The sequence below is a fragment of the Mesoplodon densirostris genome, chromosome 2 (assembly GCF_025265405.1).
Source record: "Mesoplodon densirostris isolate mMesDen1 chromosome 2, mMesDen1 primary haplotype, whole genome shotgun sequence".
NCBI lineage: Eukaryota > Metazoa > Chordata > Mammalia > Artiodactyla > Ziphiidae > Mesoplodon > Mesoplodon densirostris.
The window spans coordinates 54,677,516-54,696,212 of record NC_082662.1 but is presented as its reverse complement, the minus strand read 5'-3'; the positions used below and the strand labels follow the sequence as shown (position 1 = coordinate 54,696,212).

The 18,697-nt window shown below is 40.3% G+C and overlaps 1 protein-coding gene across 3 annotated transcripts in view; it reads right to left on the bottom strand.

Moving 5' to 3' along the window:
- The window catches only part of PATJ (PATJ crumbs cell polarity complex component), a 380,458-nt gene that overhangs the window by 36,687 nt on the left and 325,074 nt on the right, over positions 1-18,697 (bottom strand). For all 3 annotated transcript variants that reach the window (XM_060089886.1, XM_060089883.1, XM_060089884.1), the window contains exons 35-37: positions 8,769-8,852; positions 3,932-4,125; positions 1,039-1,186 (exon numbers count right to left, since the gene is read on the bottom strand). In XM_060089886.1, the coding sequence (XP_059945869.1) occupies positions 1,039-1,186; positions 3,932-4,125; positions 8,769-8,852 (426 nt within the window). The remainder of the gene's footprint in view (positions 1-1,038; positions 1,187-3,931; positions 4,126-8,768; positions 8,853-18,697) is intronic.

Below are 18,697 nucleotides of genomic sequence, written 5' to 3'. Positions count from 1 at the left end.
CCTCCACTCCTCTCTCTGCAGCCAAGAACTGTAAATGGTTGATGAAGGCTGCAGGTAGAAAGGAAATTCAGTTATCAAAAAAATCACACAAGGTCACAAAAATGTATCAGCTCAATGCTATTCATCTCATGATTTTGCGACTTCTTTAAACACGTTAAAAGGATTACATTTCAATTCACCTCCTTTCTCTTCCTTTTCCCTTCTGATGAAAGCATTTGTGAGCAGTAAAATGATTAAGAAAAAGTGGTGAAAAGGTGGACAGAAAAATCAAACACAGAGGTAATCTAATACAAGTCCTCTCTTGAGTAATAACTGATAGTTGACTATTTTAGGAAAGCAGGATTTTAAGATAAAATTCATTTATCTTTGCAAAAGCTCCTACAGCTATAGTATTTGTCAAACAGAATAAGATACACCTGGTTATAGCTGAATGGCAATTTACAAGGATTTTTATTAACCAGTTTCTTCCAAGGGAGGTAGGGTCCATGTGGCAGAGACACTTGGAAGGGAACCCTGAGCCTTAGTCTCCCGGCAACTTCAGTGAGAGACAGTTTGGGTGGCAGGAAAACCCCTCAAGGGCAGCTCTGTGATCTTGGGCACGCCATTCTACTTTCTCAGACTTCACTGTGAGATGAAGGACTTGGTCTTTAACAATCTTTAATGTTCCTTCAAGCAATAAATGCTGGATTTGATGAATTCATGTTAATATAGCCCAAGAGGGAGGAGGATACATCTTGTGACTCCAGGAGAATCTGTCCCATCAAATGCATTTAGAGGACAATTGAGGATACTTGGAATTCTCACAAGTATGAAAAACTAGCTTAAATCCCCAAATAGGGTTCCCTTCAATCCTGTTAGTCAGTATAATAGCTTTCTTTTAGAGCTATTCCCAATCGGTTAAAATAATCAGATATTAGGTCTCTAGTAAAAAACTAGAATCAGCATAAAATTCAACACATTTTATAAACAAGCCAGATTAGAACCGTTCCCATTGGACTTGAGTTATACCAGCCACGCAGAAAGCAGCTAGGGACTCACCTTGAGGATAGTGGCCACTGTTTCCTGGGAGGCACTTCTCATGTCCTCCCCATTCACAGATAAGATCTGGTCTCCCTGAATCAATCTCCCATCAAGGTCTGCGGCTCCACCTTTCACGATGTCAGAAATAAACACTCCACTTCCATTTCTGTGAATACCATAAAGCAGTGTAATGGCACAACCTAATATTTCTATATTAAATCTGAGATTACTGATATTCTTCCCAAATGATAAACCTCAGAGTGCTTGCCCTTTAAATAGCTTATACCTATTTACGCTGCTTGTAATATTCACTTTCATTGGCCCAAGGGCATAATTTCTGCAAGAGGATAATTTTAGTGAAATAAAATGGAAATACACTTTAAAAAGTAGAATTAAGTACTATTAAAACATACAGGTTAGGGCCTCCCTGGTGGCGCAGTGGTTAAGAGTCCGCCTGCCGATGCAGGGGATACGGGTTCGTGCCCCGGTCTGGGAGGATCCCATATGCCGCGGAGCGGCTGGGCCCGTGAGCCATGGCCGCTGGGCCCGCGCATCCGGAGCCTGTGCTCCGCAACGGGAGAGGCCACAACAGTGAGAGGCCCGCATACCGCAAAAAGAAAAAAAAAAAAAAAAAACAACATACAGGTTATTTCCTTAGAGATCAGCTCAATTATTATCATATGATCTATTTCTAGTCTCTTTCTCACTCTCCCTCTCTTTCCCTGCCTTCATTACTTTAAGGTTTTAATTATATTTATTTATTTGATGAATAAATAAATGTCTCAAAATTCAAGAGGTTAAAAAGGGGGAGGGAGTTCACCTCTCACCTCTGTTCCCGTCCCCAAGTTTCCCTCTCAGAGGTAACCAATGTTACTCATTTCTTGGGTATCTCCAAGAGATATTCTGTGTATACGTAAGCAAATGCATGTGGGTATAGTACACATGCTTGTAAATGGATATACATGCACATACACTCCTTTTTTCCCTCCAGTTTTGTTTTCTTTAACTTTGCTTTTTTCACTTAATACCTTGGCAACTGGTCTTTATTAGCACTTGGAGCTTCCTCAATGTTTTCTTTCTATGGCTACATACTATTCTATGAATGTTCCTTAATTTCATTTATTAGTAAACTATTGGTGGACATATATCAGTAGGTTATTTCCATTCTTTAGCTACTGCAAACTATGTGCAGTGAATAACATATCTACAAGCATATCGTTAGGATAAATTCCTAGTCATGGAATTGTTAGGCAAAGAATTGTGAATTTTGAGAGCTTATACATCTTATCTTTTTTTTTTTTAAAGATGAACTCATTCTAGCTCAGATGGGTTTTTGTTTTTTTATTTTATTTATTTATTATTTTTGGCCGCATTGGGTGTTCGTTGCTGTGCATGGGCTTTCTCTAGTTGCGGTGAGCAGGGGCTACTCTTCATTGCGGTGCATGGGCTTCTCATTGCAGTGGCTTCTCTTCTTGTGGAGCTCGGGTTCTAGGCACACGGGCTTCAGTAGTTGTGGCATGCGAGCTCAGAAGCTGTGGCGCACGGGCCACAGCATGTGGGATCTTCCTGGACCAGGGCTTGAACCTGTGTTCCCTGCATTAGCAGGCAGATTCTTAACCACTGTGCCACCAGGGAAGTCCCTACGTCTTATCTTTTATAATGAAAACTTTTGTGCTAAGGAATGTAAATGTTCCTTACAAACTCAATCTAAAATGCTGGTGTTGTATGAAGATTATTTCATCAATCCATTCCGAGACAATAAAGGAAAAACCATTACTCTAAATGGAATCTCTCCAGGCACGTGTATCACAGCAAGAAAGCAAACTTCAACATGGGCTCTGTTAGTTGCTCTGTACCCAGATGTCCACTGAGTTTGCTTAGAAATATGAGTCTCAGCTCCTTTGTTTTGTAATGCATTTCCAAATTGACGGTTTTATGGTGCTGAAGTAAAAAAGAGATCATGAGAACACAGTACGTGGCGCAAAAAGTGCTCAAAAATGGTAGCTAGTATCTTATGGACTGCTGGAAAAAACCACTAGGCTAGTCATCAGAGGTCTGTGAGGGCACATGACACAATATATGTAAAACCAACTTCAATTCTTCCTAAGAATATGTTTGATGCCATTTAAGGCTATATTGGGGTGTCACATGAAAATCCTGCAGCCCTTTTGGAATAAATACACACTAGATATCTAAAGCCAGTAAACTGTGTAAGCTAGAATTGCAGTTTCAAAATCTTACTTACTTCTCTAACCTGTTAATATTATTCTGGAGTAATTACTGCAATTCCTATCACACGGGTAAGCAGCAAAGATTTCAAAAGAGTAGCCTAGCCACGAGGATCTACCTACGTTTTTGCTGCAAGCTATTATTTTGGGGACATCTGTCTTAATAGAAAACTATAGTCATGAAGAATCTATGTCTGTTGACTATGTCAACTCAGCTAGTCTCAGGAACTACTCAACTAGTTTAAGTTAAGAGAGTATGAAATTAACATGGTACTCTATGGCAAAGCAATTTTCCTAACCCAACATTGTATATATAAATCTCTTTCTTGATATCAGCTGTTTCTTGGGTATGGTTGCTTTAATTAACCCCTGCAAGCCTCAGATCTAAGTGACTCCAAGTTGAAAGAACCTTGGAAACTCTGTTCTTACTCTCCCTGGGCATAAAAGTCTGAACAGTCTGGGTTGACTGGGCTTAGAGTTCTATCTTTATATGACACATTTTTGGGTTAAGATCTTGCTCAGAAACATGACTTATCTCATTCAAGTATTCATAAAAATGTTAATTTTAGAAATCATATCATTAGTTTATACTGAGCTTTATCTTTCAGTGTTTATAGACTTTAGCCCCTAAAACTCCGAAGGAAGGAGGCCAATCAATCCTGACCTTCACAGCATTTCCTTACCGCTTCCCAACGATGCTCAGGCCCAGGCCTCGGCCAGCCTTCTTCTGCAGATCCACGGGAAAAACCTCCAAGTTCTCCTCATCCCTGTAGTACGCCTCGTCTCTATACACCACCAGTCGCACCTTCTGGGGGGTCTGCCTCAGGGCTGTGATGGCTTCTTCGTGGCTGGCGCTCCGCAGGTCAATCCCATTAACCTGGAACGACGGGCATCCAAGATGTGCTGCTGACAGCAGAGGCCTCTCTGTCTGGGGGAGCTCCTTGACCAACCAGTGAAAAACCTCCAGAAATGTCCAGCCATTCCCAAAGCACACAGGGAGTGACCACTAGCAGTCATAGCTGCTTCAGATACAAAGGCCGTAATCCTTACACACCCCCACCCCAAATAAGCATAGCGGGTAGGTTAGTACACACGATAATGCAATTTTAGGTGGCCATGAACTTTACTGTGAACTCAACATGAGACAGCAGGGACTACTTGGCTCATATAATTGAGGTCAAAGGGGAAATAAACATTAGTATTTGGTCAGCATTCTTTGGGCTCAGTTTGCTGATTGAATTTGACATCCTCACTCTTAATTGCTAACATCATGACTACTCCAGAACAGGCCAGAAGGAAATGAGTGACTGGTATTTCTGACAGTGTCAAACACTCCCTGAAGTCCACGCATGTGAATCTGTATCTGAGTGAGCATAGACAGGACCATGCATTAGACAGCAGACTATACTGGAAGCAGCACTGAGTAAAACCATGGTCCCGCTTCTAGAAAATCATGTGAATTTGGGCAAGTCATGTAAACTCTGTGAGCTTCCATTTCCTTGTCTGCTAAATGGCAATCATAGCCAACTTATTTATTTACTTAATAAATGCTTGTGTATTAGCCCTTTATGAGAATTTCCTCATTCAATCTTACACTAACTCTCTGATACTATTACCATTTTACAGATGAGGAAACTGAAGCATGGAGAGGTTAAGTGACTTGACCAAGGTTACAAAGCTAGTACATGGAGGAGCCACAATTTGAACCCAGATTATCTTTCCACCCTTAGTCTCTATACCATGCTGCCTCATCTTATTCTTAGAATGGGTTTTTGGAGCTCCCTGACACAGCAAAAATCAAGTATTGATATTGGTAACTCAATTTGACACAAGGGGGAAATTAAGAGGCAGAGTAGCCCAGGCTCAAATGAGGGGAATCATGGGTCACTTCTTCAAGGTCCCAGCTAGGAAAAGAGCCAAACCAAGGGAAGGATGGGCCCAGACCATGGCCAGGTGGATGACAGAGTTCTCTCAAGATGTTGGTTTCAGTCTGTGTTTTGGTCCATCCCTGGGTGTCCTGGGCAGGTCAAGCCTACCTCTGGACTTCCATTCCTTCATCTGTACAATGAAGGGCTGGTCTAAGGCTCTTCCAGTTCTAACATTCCAAAGACTCAGGACTCATGCATAAAGAATGGTTACAGAGAAGGGAGAAGAGAAGAATGAGCCCTTCTTGGAGAAGGTGACTTCTGAGCTATTATTTAAAGCTGATGCTATGAGTCAAGAAATTGTTTAAAAGCCTAATTTTCAAGCTGCTCTTTCTTTTCTGGTATATCTTGGTGGGTCTGTGAACTCACTTAGATTAATTACACCCAGAATAAGTATTTAAGCAGGGGTTTTGGATATAGATGGAATTCGGTTTGAGTGCTGATTTTAACTTACTATGTGAAACCTTACATAGATTACTCAAGGCCAGCTTCAACTCTGTCTTCCACAAATTGGAGATAATAATAATAACAATAATCATAATATCCATGTAGTGTTGTGAAGATTAAATGAAATAAACCCTGTAGTACATTCGACACAGGGCTTGGCATACAGTTAAGCTTGACAGAAGTTAGGAATTGATATTTTTAAAAGGAATTGAAGTAACTGCAGTCAGGGCTGTATTTTCTCAGTGCCAGCATTCACTGTTACTTTAGGCGCAGGAATGCACTTCAGGCCCACAAATGCACTTTCATTGTTTGTGAGGTAAACCCACAGACAAAGGGGAAAAGAATGTCTCCAGAAAATGTGGTCTGAGCTGATTATTTTCCTGTATTCCAATAGATGGCACACAAGACCACTTCTGCTACTCAACTGAAAAAAAGTTACCTCCGTGATTGAAGGTGAATTCTCTAAGCCTCTAAAATACCCTTTGAAAGGCCCTAACAATTATGCTTTTAATTAAAAGCATTGTCATTAACTCTAATATTACAAAAGCAATTCACACTAAATGCCAGCATCAAGATGTCTGCTCAAATCAAAGTGATCTATTCCAAGTTCACAGTTTTCATTTTCTCCTCTGCTTATCAAGAGACACCATTAAATGCACCAATAATTGTAAGAGAAATATTGCTGTGTGGCTAGAATATTGTGCAGTGATGTATTACCTTAAGTGCCTTACATAAGCACCAGATGCATTATTTAGAACATTGATTGTAGAGGGGTAGGAGTGGTAATAGCAGGGTTCCCTATTTGAGAAGGGCCATAGGGAGCCCCAGTTGTCAATGGGAGTATATCATGTCCCTTGGGGCAGACAGGCATTCGGGGAAATGGGTGAACTGCTGCTTTGGAAGGAAAGAATAACCAAGCTAGGGCAGCAGTTCCTCATTATTTTACCCCACAGGGAAAACCAGGCATTAGCCCTCTACTCTTTCTTCTCCCACTTGCACAAAAATAGAAGGGGATAATGGGAATAGGTGTAGGGTAAGAGGAGGGTCTGAACCTTAAAAAAGAACCAGAAAGAAGACAGTCCATGTTAATCACAGAATCATAAATCTTACCAGACTAAAAAAATATTTGACTATATCTTTGTAAGCAAAACCTGGCTTGTACTCATTTAACATGAAGATAGTATAAAACCATGGAAGGCCAGCCTGCACCATGCAGAGGACTCTCATGAGCAGAAAAGCCATTGTTTGGAAAAAGTACAGTCTCAAAATGTATCACCAAAGCTGGCCTGTCTTCTTCTCGAGGCAACCTGCAGGCCCCAGGCTGACTATGTCTCATTATGCATCTGTACAGAGCAGCCACAATTGGAACAAGTTCAAATGTGGAATCTAAAGCTGCTTAGAAGGGAAACATGTTCCTTGACCAACCTGAGAGCTACATTTCTTAACTAAACACACAGTATGCTTTTGTGGACAAGATCCTGTCTGGGGCAAGAGAAGAGCCTGTCTGGCTATCTTTAATGAGAAGTGTAGACTATCCATCCACACTGGGTAATACAATTCGGCCAGATGCCAGGAAATGGTTTAGTTGACCTTTCAAATTCTCCTTGCAGTTAAAACAAATTTGCTTTCTTCATGCTTATCTGTCCTGAGTGTTCACTTATACATGAATATATTTTATGGAAGACAGCAGCTACAGCTGAGGGTCTATTCAATACAGATAGATAAATTAAAATTTTTTCTTTTATTGAGGTATAACTGCTATAAAATAAACACTACATATTTAAAGATTTATACTGTGAATTTATACCTGTGCAAACATCGCCATAAACAAGAAATGCACATATTAGATTTAGTTCCACGTGTCCATTACAGAAAAATTTGTGGGCTTACAAATTATGTTAACTATCAAGACATGTATGCATCTGTACTCTTCTGAATATTCAATCTATTCCTCTATAAAGCCAATTATGATAGCACCAGTTAATTAGAAAATCTAGGGAGGAAAAAAAAACCCCTCAAAACTCCTGACCACTAAAAAATGGTGTTGTATGCTGAAACAGTCAAGTCAATTCCCAAAGAGGCTACATTTATTTTTCTAACCTCATACACTTGCATCTTAATGAATGCACTGGGAATATGTCCTAATCCAATGATGAAGCACAGTAAAGGCCTGCAGAGAAACCCTATAACTTGCCCTGAATTTAATTTGCACTCAGCCTGGCCTCTCCTTTAACCCCTTCTTGCCTATGTTTTCTACCTTTAATTATAACTCTGGTCTCATCTTGGGAGGCAGACTTGAACCACCAAAGGGAAAAATAAAATTCTATGATGTCATTCATAATGTGCTACATTAAAGCTGCAAAGCAAAAATGCACATGCCCACCATAAACTGTTAACTATTCAATTAAATTCATCCAATGAAAGAAATAAATGTTGCCTAAAGGTTTCACACCATTGAAAAAGCTCTTTAGTTCCACCTACCAGAATGCCTGGCATTGACTTTCCATTCATCCGTTTCCTAGTTCAGACACTGCCTGCCTTGGCTCTTTTTAAAAGGCTTTAACACCTTTGCTAAATGAGAATCCTTTTAAAAGAGTCAAGTTAAGCATTTCAATTTTTAATAAGTACCATATACCACCTAAAGGAAGAAGATTCTACGTTTTCATCAGCTAGGAAACAAAGGTACCATGGCGTGGACCTCCATTTGACATAAATATACTTATTAGGGATAAGAAAATAATACTTAAAGCTGCAATAAAGTCTTTTAAAATATCAGGTGTGCATGTTTATGTGTGTGTCTATACCTATGTGTTTTTAGAAGGGAATTAAGTAAGGTGGAGAGGCAAAAAAATCAAATTGCACTATTATACAGTTTCATTTGATTATAGAACCTTTAGTTGTACTTTCTCCTTTAATTAAAGAAAGTTTTCACAGACAGATTTAGGTTGGTAATCTGTCCTGATTCTAATGACAGTTATTTGATGTACATCAAAAAAAGAAAAAAGAATGTAGTACATGTTTTGTTACACTGGAAGAAATAATAAGGATATAGTTGAGTAGAAGACAGTGAATAGGTAAACTGACTGTGGATCAAGGTCACTAAAGGAACCATATTTGCTGGTATAAAATAGAATTCATAATCACATACCTCTAAAATCTGGTCACCAGCCCAAAGCCTTCCATCTCGGGCTGCTGCCCCCTCTTCATAGACTTCATGTATAACTATAGCATCCTATAAAAAACAAATCCTTATTAATGTATAACCACCATAAGTGCTTCCTTAAGCCAGCAACCAAACCATAGGCAGCAACCCATAATTTGCTATTTGTTAATAAAGCCATATTTTATTTGACCTAAACAAAATACAGCTTTGGTATATTCAGAGGTATAATCAATTTTTCCTAAGTTTATTATTTCATTCTTTTAGGACTGGTTTTGCCTAATATTTCAAGTTAAACTTCCCCCATGTGTTTTACTGTTAACTGTGTACATTGCTGCTGTGTATACACTTGAGGTGAACGATGTCTCATTCTTATTTACATTTTATGGTATATTTTGAAACATGGTTTCAGGTATTTATTGGTATTCAAGGATTTGGCATAGAAGTGTGGCCTGATGAAGGGGGTTTGTCAGGCCTCATTACTCGGGCAATGAAAGGTAAGAACTTAGGGGAATGAACTGGTCCTGGAGGACAGAGCATGGAGTAGGGGAAAGGGCATTCACAGACCTAAGTGTAAGACACTGTGGTTTCAAATCCTGACTCTGCCATTGTGTAATCTTGGGCAAATTAACTCCTGAACTCAGAATTCTGAGCCATAGAATCAGGACAGTAGTTAAGGTAGGTAAGGTTTGGTTGAGGAAAGTGTTTCCTGGTTAATGAACTAAAAATTTTTGTTTTTCTTTGACTTAATAACCTTAAACTTTTATCATCATGAAAATAACAAGTACCAATATAAAGGACTCAAGCAAAACCACAGGGTGTAGTAGACCATGCAAAGAGACTGCCTCCTGCACCCGCCCTTAGTCCTACTCCCCAGAGACAACCACCATCAACAGTTTCCTCAGCATCCCTCCTGAGGAAATTTACCCCTGTACACAATTTACCCCTGTACACCTAATTATTTATATGTTTTGGTGAGACTATTTTAAAAATATTCAATTGTGTACATTCATACAATTTTCCTCCCCCCGCCGCCCCCCCCCCCCCAATGCTGAGCAAGAAGTCAAGCTTTGAAATCCCTTGCCTCAGGGATTTTTGTGGAGCTCAAAACTGAAGCAACCAGAAGTCATTGGTTCTTTCTGCTGTTTATAAAACTGACGGGTGGGCTTCCCTGGTGGTGCAGTAGTTGAGAGTCTGCCTGTCGATGCAGGGGACATGTGTTCGTGCCCGGTCCGGGAAGATCCCACATGCCGTGGAGCAGCTAGGCCCATGAGCCATGGCCGCTGAGCCTGCGTGTCCGGAGCCTGTGCTCCGCAACAGGAGAGGCCACAACAGTGAGAGGCCCGTGTACCACAGATAAATAAATAAATAAATAAAAACTGAAGGGCACTGAAATGACGGTGGTAATGGAGGTGCTAGGTGTCTTGGCGGGCCACTGAAGAGGAAAAGTGCTTTCGAATGGAGGCTAGAAACAGAGATCTGTGGGTCCCTGAGAAGTGAGGATTTGAGCTCTGCACTGCCCAGTGCCCTCCCATTCCCTGCCCTTCCAGCCCACGCACAGGTTGCAAGACCCTGCAGACAATGGTCAAGGGCTGCAGCCTACAGGTATAATGGATCCCACCTTGAAAGAAGTCCTTGAGTCCCAAGCATTGGGGCCTGGAAGCAGCAGGACTTCGGACATGAAGAGATTATGCAGGCCTGGGTAAGCATGGGCTTGGTGATTACCAGGGTGGACTGATGACAATGACCACAGGGGCCCCAGTGTTGGGGAGCTTTGTGACAGAACCAGAACCCTGAGAGCCAATGGACCTCCAAAATGACTGACGTTGATTCCACCTCAGTCCAGAAGCGTGGAGTCTCAGAATTAGAATTAAATTGACTTGAAGTAAATAAATGAAATATTTCTTGCAAAAATGTAAGATAGGTAAAGACCTCCAAACCAAACCTACTTTTCAGAAAAAAAAGTTTCCTGTACAAATGCTCTAGTAGAGAAACTTCCCAATAATAAATGCTTTCATTTTATCACCACACAGTTCTGAAAACATTCTTTATTATTATAGCAATTAGAGAGGCAGCCCTGAAGAGCCGGGAAAGGTTCCTTGATTCAGACAATTTACATTTCAGATTCTGTACCAGCAATAGATTTTAGACCATTCTTTGCTTTAACTCTGACTTATGAAATTTCCAGACCCAGGGAGCATTTATACTGCCAAGAGTTTGTTTCTCTGCACTGTTTCAGGGGAATGATTTCAAGGAAATTTGCTGGGTCAGTGGCTTCAGGCGATCCCAACAACACTGCCAAGATGACACTAAGGGCCATTTTCATGAAGCTAGTTCAGGGAGAAATTAATGCAAGCTCCTGGTTACACCCTCTATAATGCTGGTTTTCAAAGCTTGGTGGCCAAACACTCTGTTTTCACTGGATTTGGGAGAGTCAGACTGAACTTATGCTATACATAGCTTTTACAGAGCTGAATTTTCAGCATAAACTCCTTTGATCTTGGAACATTACAAAAGTCAAATGGGAAATTTCTCTTCGTTCATACTCAAAGGGAAGAAAAAGACCCACTGGAGTTTTTAATCAGTAAAAGTAGCCTGAATCCAAAAACTCTTAGATACTTTCTGGGTGCTCAATGAACTATCATACATAAAATAAATATACTGTTAATAGGCTCAAATAAATGCTGAATTCACTGCCAATGATTTGTTTTTGGTCCATGAGTCTTTCTAGATGGAAAACTCCATTTCTTTCTTTCCTTTTACTCAACTACAGTGTGGTTTCTCTTAAAGTCATCAGTGAAAATACAAGAAAATGTGAGGCACTCTGACCTGTCAATAGAAGAAGGTCACATTTCTTACCATGTGCCCTCGTGTGCCCAAAGTACTCTATGAAACTGTGGTTTTGGACAGTTGCATTAACTGATGAGATAGAGTTGCATTAACTGGTGATAGAGGTGCGAGGTAGGGACCAAATTAGAAATGTGGGCTAGTGCATTGGGAAAAAAAAAAGATTTATTTTTCAAAACTTATATAGTTCGTTCATAGCATAGAACTGGACAGTAAAATAGACACTGGTTTGGGATATTTTAGACATGTATTTGACAAGGCTATATTAAAATTTTACTTCTTTCTTGCTTTGAAAAAAATTGCGATTAGATGAAATAGTGGGTCATTGATGAAAGACTGACCTTTATTATTTCAAATAAAAATTTGGAGTTGATTACATACATGATTCTCATCTGCTCATTGTATCCTCCTAATTTTAATGCTCTTGAGCTATTTATTCAAGCAAAGTTGCTTGTTAGGGACTTCCCTGGTGGTCCAGTGATAAAGAATCGCCTTACAATGCAGGGAATGCTGGTTCGATCCCTGGTCAAGGAACTAAGATCCCACATGCCGCAAGGCAACTAAGCCTGTGTGTCACAACTACTGAGCATACATGCCTCAACTAGAGCCCACGTTCCATAAACTACAGAGCCCACACACCCTGGAGCCTGCACACCACAACTAGAGAAGAGAAAACCTGTATGCCACTACTAGAGAGAAACCCGCACACCACAGTGAAGAGCTCACGCACGATAACGAAGAGCCCGCACGCCGCAAGGAAAGATCCTGCACGCCTCAACGAAGATCCCACATGCGGCAACTAAGACCCGACGCAGCCAAAAATAAATTACATAAAGAAATAAATAATAAATCTTTTTTTAAAAAAGCTGCTTGTTGGCACAGTTTTGAGTGCCTTCTCCTCCACCAACTCCCTCCCACCTTCATACCTTTGTGTATTTAAATAATGCTCGGGCTTCCCTGGTGGCGCAGTGGTTGAGAATCTGCCTGCCAATGCAGGGCACACGGGTTCGAGCCCTGGTCTGGGAAGATCCCACATGCCGTGGAGCAACTAGGCCCGTGCGCCACAACTACTGAGCCTGTGCATCTGGAGCCTGTGTTCTGCAACAAGAGAGGCCGTGACAGTGAGAGGCCCGCGCACCGCGATGAAGAGTGGCCCCTGCTCGCCGCAACTGGAGAAAGCCCTCGCACAGAAACGAAGACCCAACGCAGCCAAAAAGAAAGAAAGAAAGAAAGAAGTTTTCATTTTAAAAATAAAAATAATAAATAAATAAATAACACTCCACCCTGGATAACTCAGTGACTCTGTCTACCAGTACCAATGACTTCTTTTAAAACGCATCTCTTCTAGAAGCAATCTATTAATCATTTCCCTGTGGGTGGGTTGCTGGCTTATGCTGAATAGGGGCTATAGAGACAAATGATTATGAGCTAGGCTTCTGGAGTCAGACTTCTCAGTCCAAATCCTGGCCCTGTTACTTCTGGCCATGGGAAGACTGTTAACCTCTCAGCTTCCCCATTTTTATATGGTTCTAACAATATTATCTACACATAAAGCTTCATGTACAATGCGAGCACATAGTAAGGAAGAGATAACATCTCACTTATTTAACATCTCTGTGCCAAAGAGGCCAAATACTTCCCATTGGTGCCATTTAGTCCTCATAACAACTAAGCAAGTTCAGTGTTATTAGTCTCATGTACAGTTAGGGAAAAGGAGGTTCAGAAGGGTCAGATTTGACCAGGTCTTTGCAGCTACTAAGTAGAAAAGAGGAAATTCCAGCTTGGGGCTGTTTAACACCAAAGCCTGTGTTCCTATCACTATTGCAAGCTTCTCATCTGCTTTAAATATTTTGTTTTGCACTTGTATAAAGACAAGTGCAAAATAAAACTTGGGATTTTCCATATGGCATCAATTCTGTTGAAATACTGTCTCCTCAGCTCCACAGCAAAAACCTTGAGGGCATGAGCCGATCATTTTATAGACAGTGAACAGACAACTGTTGAAGTAAAAATTGAAGCCTTAGGCTTTAGAGGTGGGGTGATGATCTATGGGTCTCAGCTGCTAGTGTTGGTACCTGATTAGGGGTTTGCATGACACAAAGCATGATGGGGAGGCCCTCTCCCCACCCGACATAAAGTCTTTCTTAATTCCACTTGTTATTCTTATCTCCTTCTTTCCTTTCTTTCACTTTTTCAGTCCTCTTTCTGTGTACTCATATGATTCACTGAATGATTTTTTTCTACAGGAGCAGAAACAGAACAACATTATATACAAGTGATAAACTGATGTTTAAAATAAAAGGTGTTCAATCCAAGAAAACAGATTAATTTCTCCTAATGGCAGACCTGAGAATCATTTATAGATGAACAAGAATGACATATAATAAAAAAGTAATTTCCTCTTGGTAGTTGTGTGACTTTCACTGGGACAACAGGAATTTGAGTAAGATGGTCTGTTTACTTACTGCCTGAGGTAAGACCAACAGTGTCCCCTAGAAACTCTAAGTTACTCATTTGATTTGCCAACTCTAGAGCCAGAGAAGAATTTGATCAGTGAGTTGGAGAGTTTCTCAAACAATGGGTTTTCCCTAAGCAGACGGGTAAGGCAGGATTTCAGAGATGTAGGAAAATCTTCTGCTTAAAAACTTCTCCCTCACCAGTCTATATCTGAAACATGTTTAACTTGAAAAAAATTTCTTTATTCCACAATGAAGGACAAGTAAAAAAAATAGAGAGCCAGGAAGCAGTAGCTGGCTAGCCAATTCATCATATTGTTTAAGGAACCACTGTCTTAATGTCCGCATTCCTAAAAGAATAAGTATTTATTTATTTTAAAATATAGATAAAATATGTACATGGTATTAGACTCAAAACAGTATACACTGAGAAGTTTCTCTCCAGCACCTGTCCTTCACTCAATTCCCCTAATCAGAAACATACAGTATTAAGTTTCTTGTGTATTTTTACAGAGTTAGTCTATATATCTATATTTGGAAAGTACTAAGGGCACCAAATACTTGAAGGTCGTGCCTTCTTTTATCTGCTGCCTACTTTGTTTCATGAAATTCTGCTGGAGCCAGGTAAGCATCACCTCTTCTATGAAACCTTCTTTGACTCTCTTCCCTGGTAGAGTGGATCAACCTGTCCTGTGGATCACTACTATATCTTAGCATTATTGAACTCACAGTATCACGATAGCTTGTTCATGGATCTAGCTCCTATACCACCTCCTGCCCTCAGTGGAACCCTTCCAGACAGGAACTGTTCCCAACTCCTCCTTGTATCCTGGTGCTGAGCAGGATACGTGTTTGCTCATGTATCCTGCTCAATAAATGTTTGCTAAATGATCATCAAGAAATTCGCTGGAGATAGAAAAAGGCATCAAAATGACCCAGAAAGAGGAAGCTGGCAGGGTTAGTATGTCCTAATCTTACCGTAACCAAAACAAGTTTCTGATGGTAAAAGTGATATACAACCAAAATACCCATCACACATGGATATTAAATCCATCTGAATTTCCAGAGGATTTACTTTAGCTTGGAGAGCAATTTTAAAAGGCCAAGTATGAGGGATTAATTATCATGGAGCCCCACAAAAATCACAAACACCTCCAGGGGGATTTAAACTCTGAATTGCTGGAAAAGAATTTCACAACACGTGGTAATGTATCCTTAGGCAGTGTCAGAGTCATCAGACACTTTAGCCCATCAATCACCATTTTCTTTACTGTTCAAGCTGCCAACAAGTAGATAAAGTAACTCATAAACACACCAATCATTCAGCAAAAGGAAATTTTATTGCTGTCACAATAGGCCTATAACACTTTAAGAAGCCATGTGTTAGAAAAATTAACTAAGGATTCTCCTGTGGACCGAAGGATACCAATAAGCAGTGTGGGTGAACTATTTCCACAGAAAGAGATTTTATAGTTTTCATTTCTAGGTATTCAGTGGATTGTTTTAACAAGCACTTTAGGGCAAAACTTTGATAAAGAATTGTATAATAGACATTATTATAAAGGACTACGTATATATGGTTTAATTTTACTGCTTGAAGGCACGTTTTACTTAATTTGGATTGCTCTGGAATTAAATCCAATTTTTGTCATACTCATAAAAGCCCCCGCACCCACTCCTAAGGGACATTTTAACCACATAAAAGTTTCACATTAAATTTCACATTTAGGTGGAAAACATATTTACTGATGATCCAAAAAGAGTGTTACATCCTTTTTTCCTGCTTTACAGGAAAAAAAAATCCCTCCTAACAAGAAAGACCTATGAGGACTAAAAGAAGAATTTAAAATGTTATATATAAAATGGGCATTTTTGTCCCTGTGGAAGAAACTGTGGTTCAGATCTGCAGCCTTACAGGATTAATGCTACTTTTAAACATCATTTAATAAAGTTCCCCTCTATGGCTGTCACTGCTCAGAAATCATAAAGACATGTCTTCTATACAGTAGACCACTTTCTCAGCAGGAAAGCCAAACCAATGAGAGGTGATAATACAGTGGGGGTAGTAAAATGTGCAAACCAAAACTACATTCAACTCTATGCTGAAAAACACATGTAGATGTATTAAGTTACTGATTTGTGATGTCTACTGCCATTAGACAGAAAGTGTGGGTTACAACTTTAAAAAGAAAGTTTAAAAAGAAAGTGTGGGTTACAACTGCTAAATATCTTACTTTTAGCAAAGTTGAAGGGTTCCAAACTGTATTTATATAAATAAATGGAGGAGTGTCTTAGAATATGTTTTTTTTTCTATCCCAAATCCTTTGTGACCACATCTTTAAAAACCTAGCTTCCCTATTATATTTCAGTTAGAATGTGATTTGCACTTTGATGCAAAAAGTGGTTTTTTTAAAAAAAAGGCAGTAGGATGTGGAAGAAGGACCCAGGACTAGGAGTGAGAGGGGTTCAATTTTCTGACAGCTCTGCAGTAGCCAATTCTACAAGGGGTTCTGCATGAATCCCTCTGTTCATGATACTTATCATCATCAGTAAAGCACAGAGCTGAACTATGTGACTTCTGAAGTCATTCTAGCTCCAAAACTTTAGACCTTGATCAACCCATACCGTGTGCAGAGCAAAGCAGAGAAAGCCTCTGTTTCACACAGATGCTTAGGCCCCACTTAGGAATAAGACCTCCTTCTATTTTTTTTAAATTTATTTTACTTATTTATCTTTGGCTGCGTTAGGTCTTCGCTCCTGCGAGGGCTTTCTCTAGTTGTGGTATGTGGGGTTCTCATTTCAGTGGCTTCTCTCGTTGTGGAGCACAGGCTCTAGGCGCGTGGGCTCTGTAGTTGTGGCACATGGGCTCAGTAGTTGTGGCTCGCAGGCTCTAGAGCACAGGCTCAGTAGTTGTGGCGCACGGGCTGAGTTGCTCCGCAGCATGTGGGATCTTCCCAGACCAGGGCTTGAGCCCGTGTCCCCTGCGTTGGCAGGAGGGTTCCTAACCACCGTGCCACCAGGGAAGCCAAGACCTCCTTCCAAATGACAGACCAGAAGAAAAGCAACTCTCATAGGCTGAGAGAGATCAGAAAGATATGGGGGCTGGGTCGGACTGCATTAGTTATCTTTTGCTGCAAAACGTAGTGGCTTAAAATGAAAGCTAACCATCTGTTTGTTCATAATTCTGTAGGGTGGCACTCTGGGCTGGGCTCAGCAGGGCAGTTCTTGCACTCTACATTGTGTCAGTTGGGCTCTCCTGTGAGGTTGCAGTTAGGTCAGCTGGGATGGCTGGGTCCCTCTCCCTCCAAGTGCTCTCTCCGTATGGTGTATGTCATCCTACAGGAGACCACTCCCGGCTTGTTCTCAAGGTGGCAGTATTTCAAGAGGACAAGAGCTAAGCTATAAGGCCTCTCGAAGCCACACAATGCCACTTTCACTACTACTGGTCAAAGCAAGTCAATGGGTCAGCTCAGATTCGAGGAATCTGAAAAAGCTGCACAAAATTTATGGTCAATTTTAATCTACTACAGGCTTTATCAAGTCAGCCAGAGGAATCTTCCAGCCTGTCAACAATGGAAGGAAGCAACACATGGTGGGAATGGTACTGGCTATGGCCACATAAACCTGTGTTCAGATTTTAGCTCTGCCACTTATAGGTTTGTGATATTTCTATCAAAACTTAATATTTCTATTAAGTTAACACTGTCTAAACCAGTGTTTCTGTCTCTGTAAAACAGAACTCAGAAATCCCACCTGTTAGAGTTTGAGGATGAAATAAGATTATATATGTAATGTCGAACAAAGTGTCAGCCAAAGAGATGTTAGATAACTGCTAACGAGGGCTCCCAATATATATATGTCTAAGGTTTAAGAGGCACGTGTGGCACATAAAGGTAGGAACACATATAGGTTGGAGTGATCAAAATTCACAACTCTAAGGATGAATGACACCAGTCTTGGTCCATTTTTTAAATTTCTAATTTTCCTGTTATAATGCTGATCCTACATTATAACTGATTGCTCCTTTTCAAGAAAGAGTATGCAACAAGGACATTTTAGGTTATTTTTTCTCAAGTCATGGACTGTTCAGGGCTAAGTCCAATGGACCATCCAAATGCCAACAAGATGTAAACCAGACTACAAGAGTCCTGTTCTCAAATATTTTGATTTTTCTGTTTCAATCAAGTTGAAACAAACTGTTTGTGGATTCTGTATTTGCAAATTCCCCTGCTTCCCCAAATCAATGCTCTTGGTGCATTCATGGTAATTTGCGGACATGAGCAGAGTGGTGAAAAATTTGAGTTGCTTGATTCACTTGTTCCTAGCTGAGGTAGAACAAGGCAACATTATGCTTTCTTGTTTCAGCTCTCATACTGGAAACAAGCTTCCCTTAAAGGGTCTTCTGAGTGCCACATGTTTTGCATTTTTGTGCTGTTATGTGCCTTACCGAGAAATTACATGTGTTAGACAACCTTCATTCGATTATGAGTTATAGAGCTGTTGGCCATTCAATGTTAATGAATCAACAGTATGTACTGAATAAAGTACCTTTAATCAGAAACACACATAAAACAAGGTTATATATTTATCATCGGTTAAAAATGTTGTGACCAG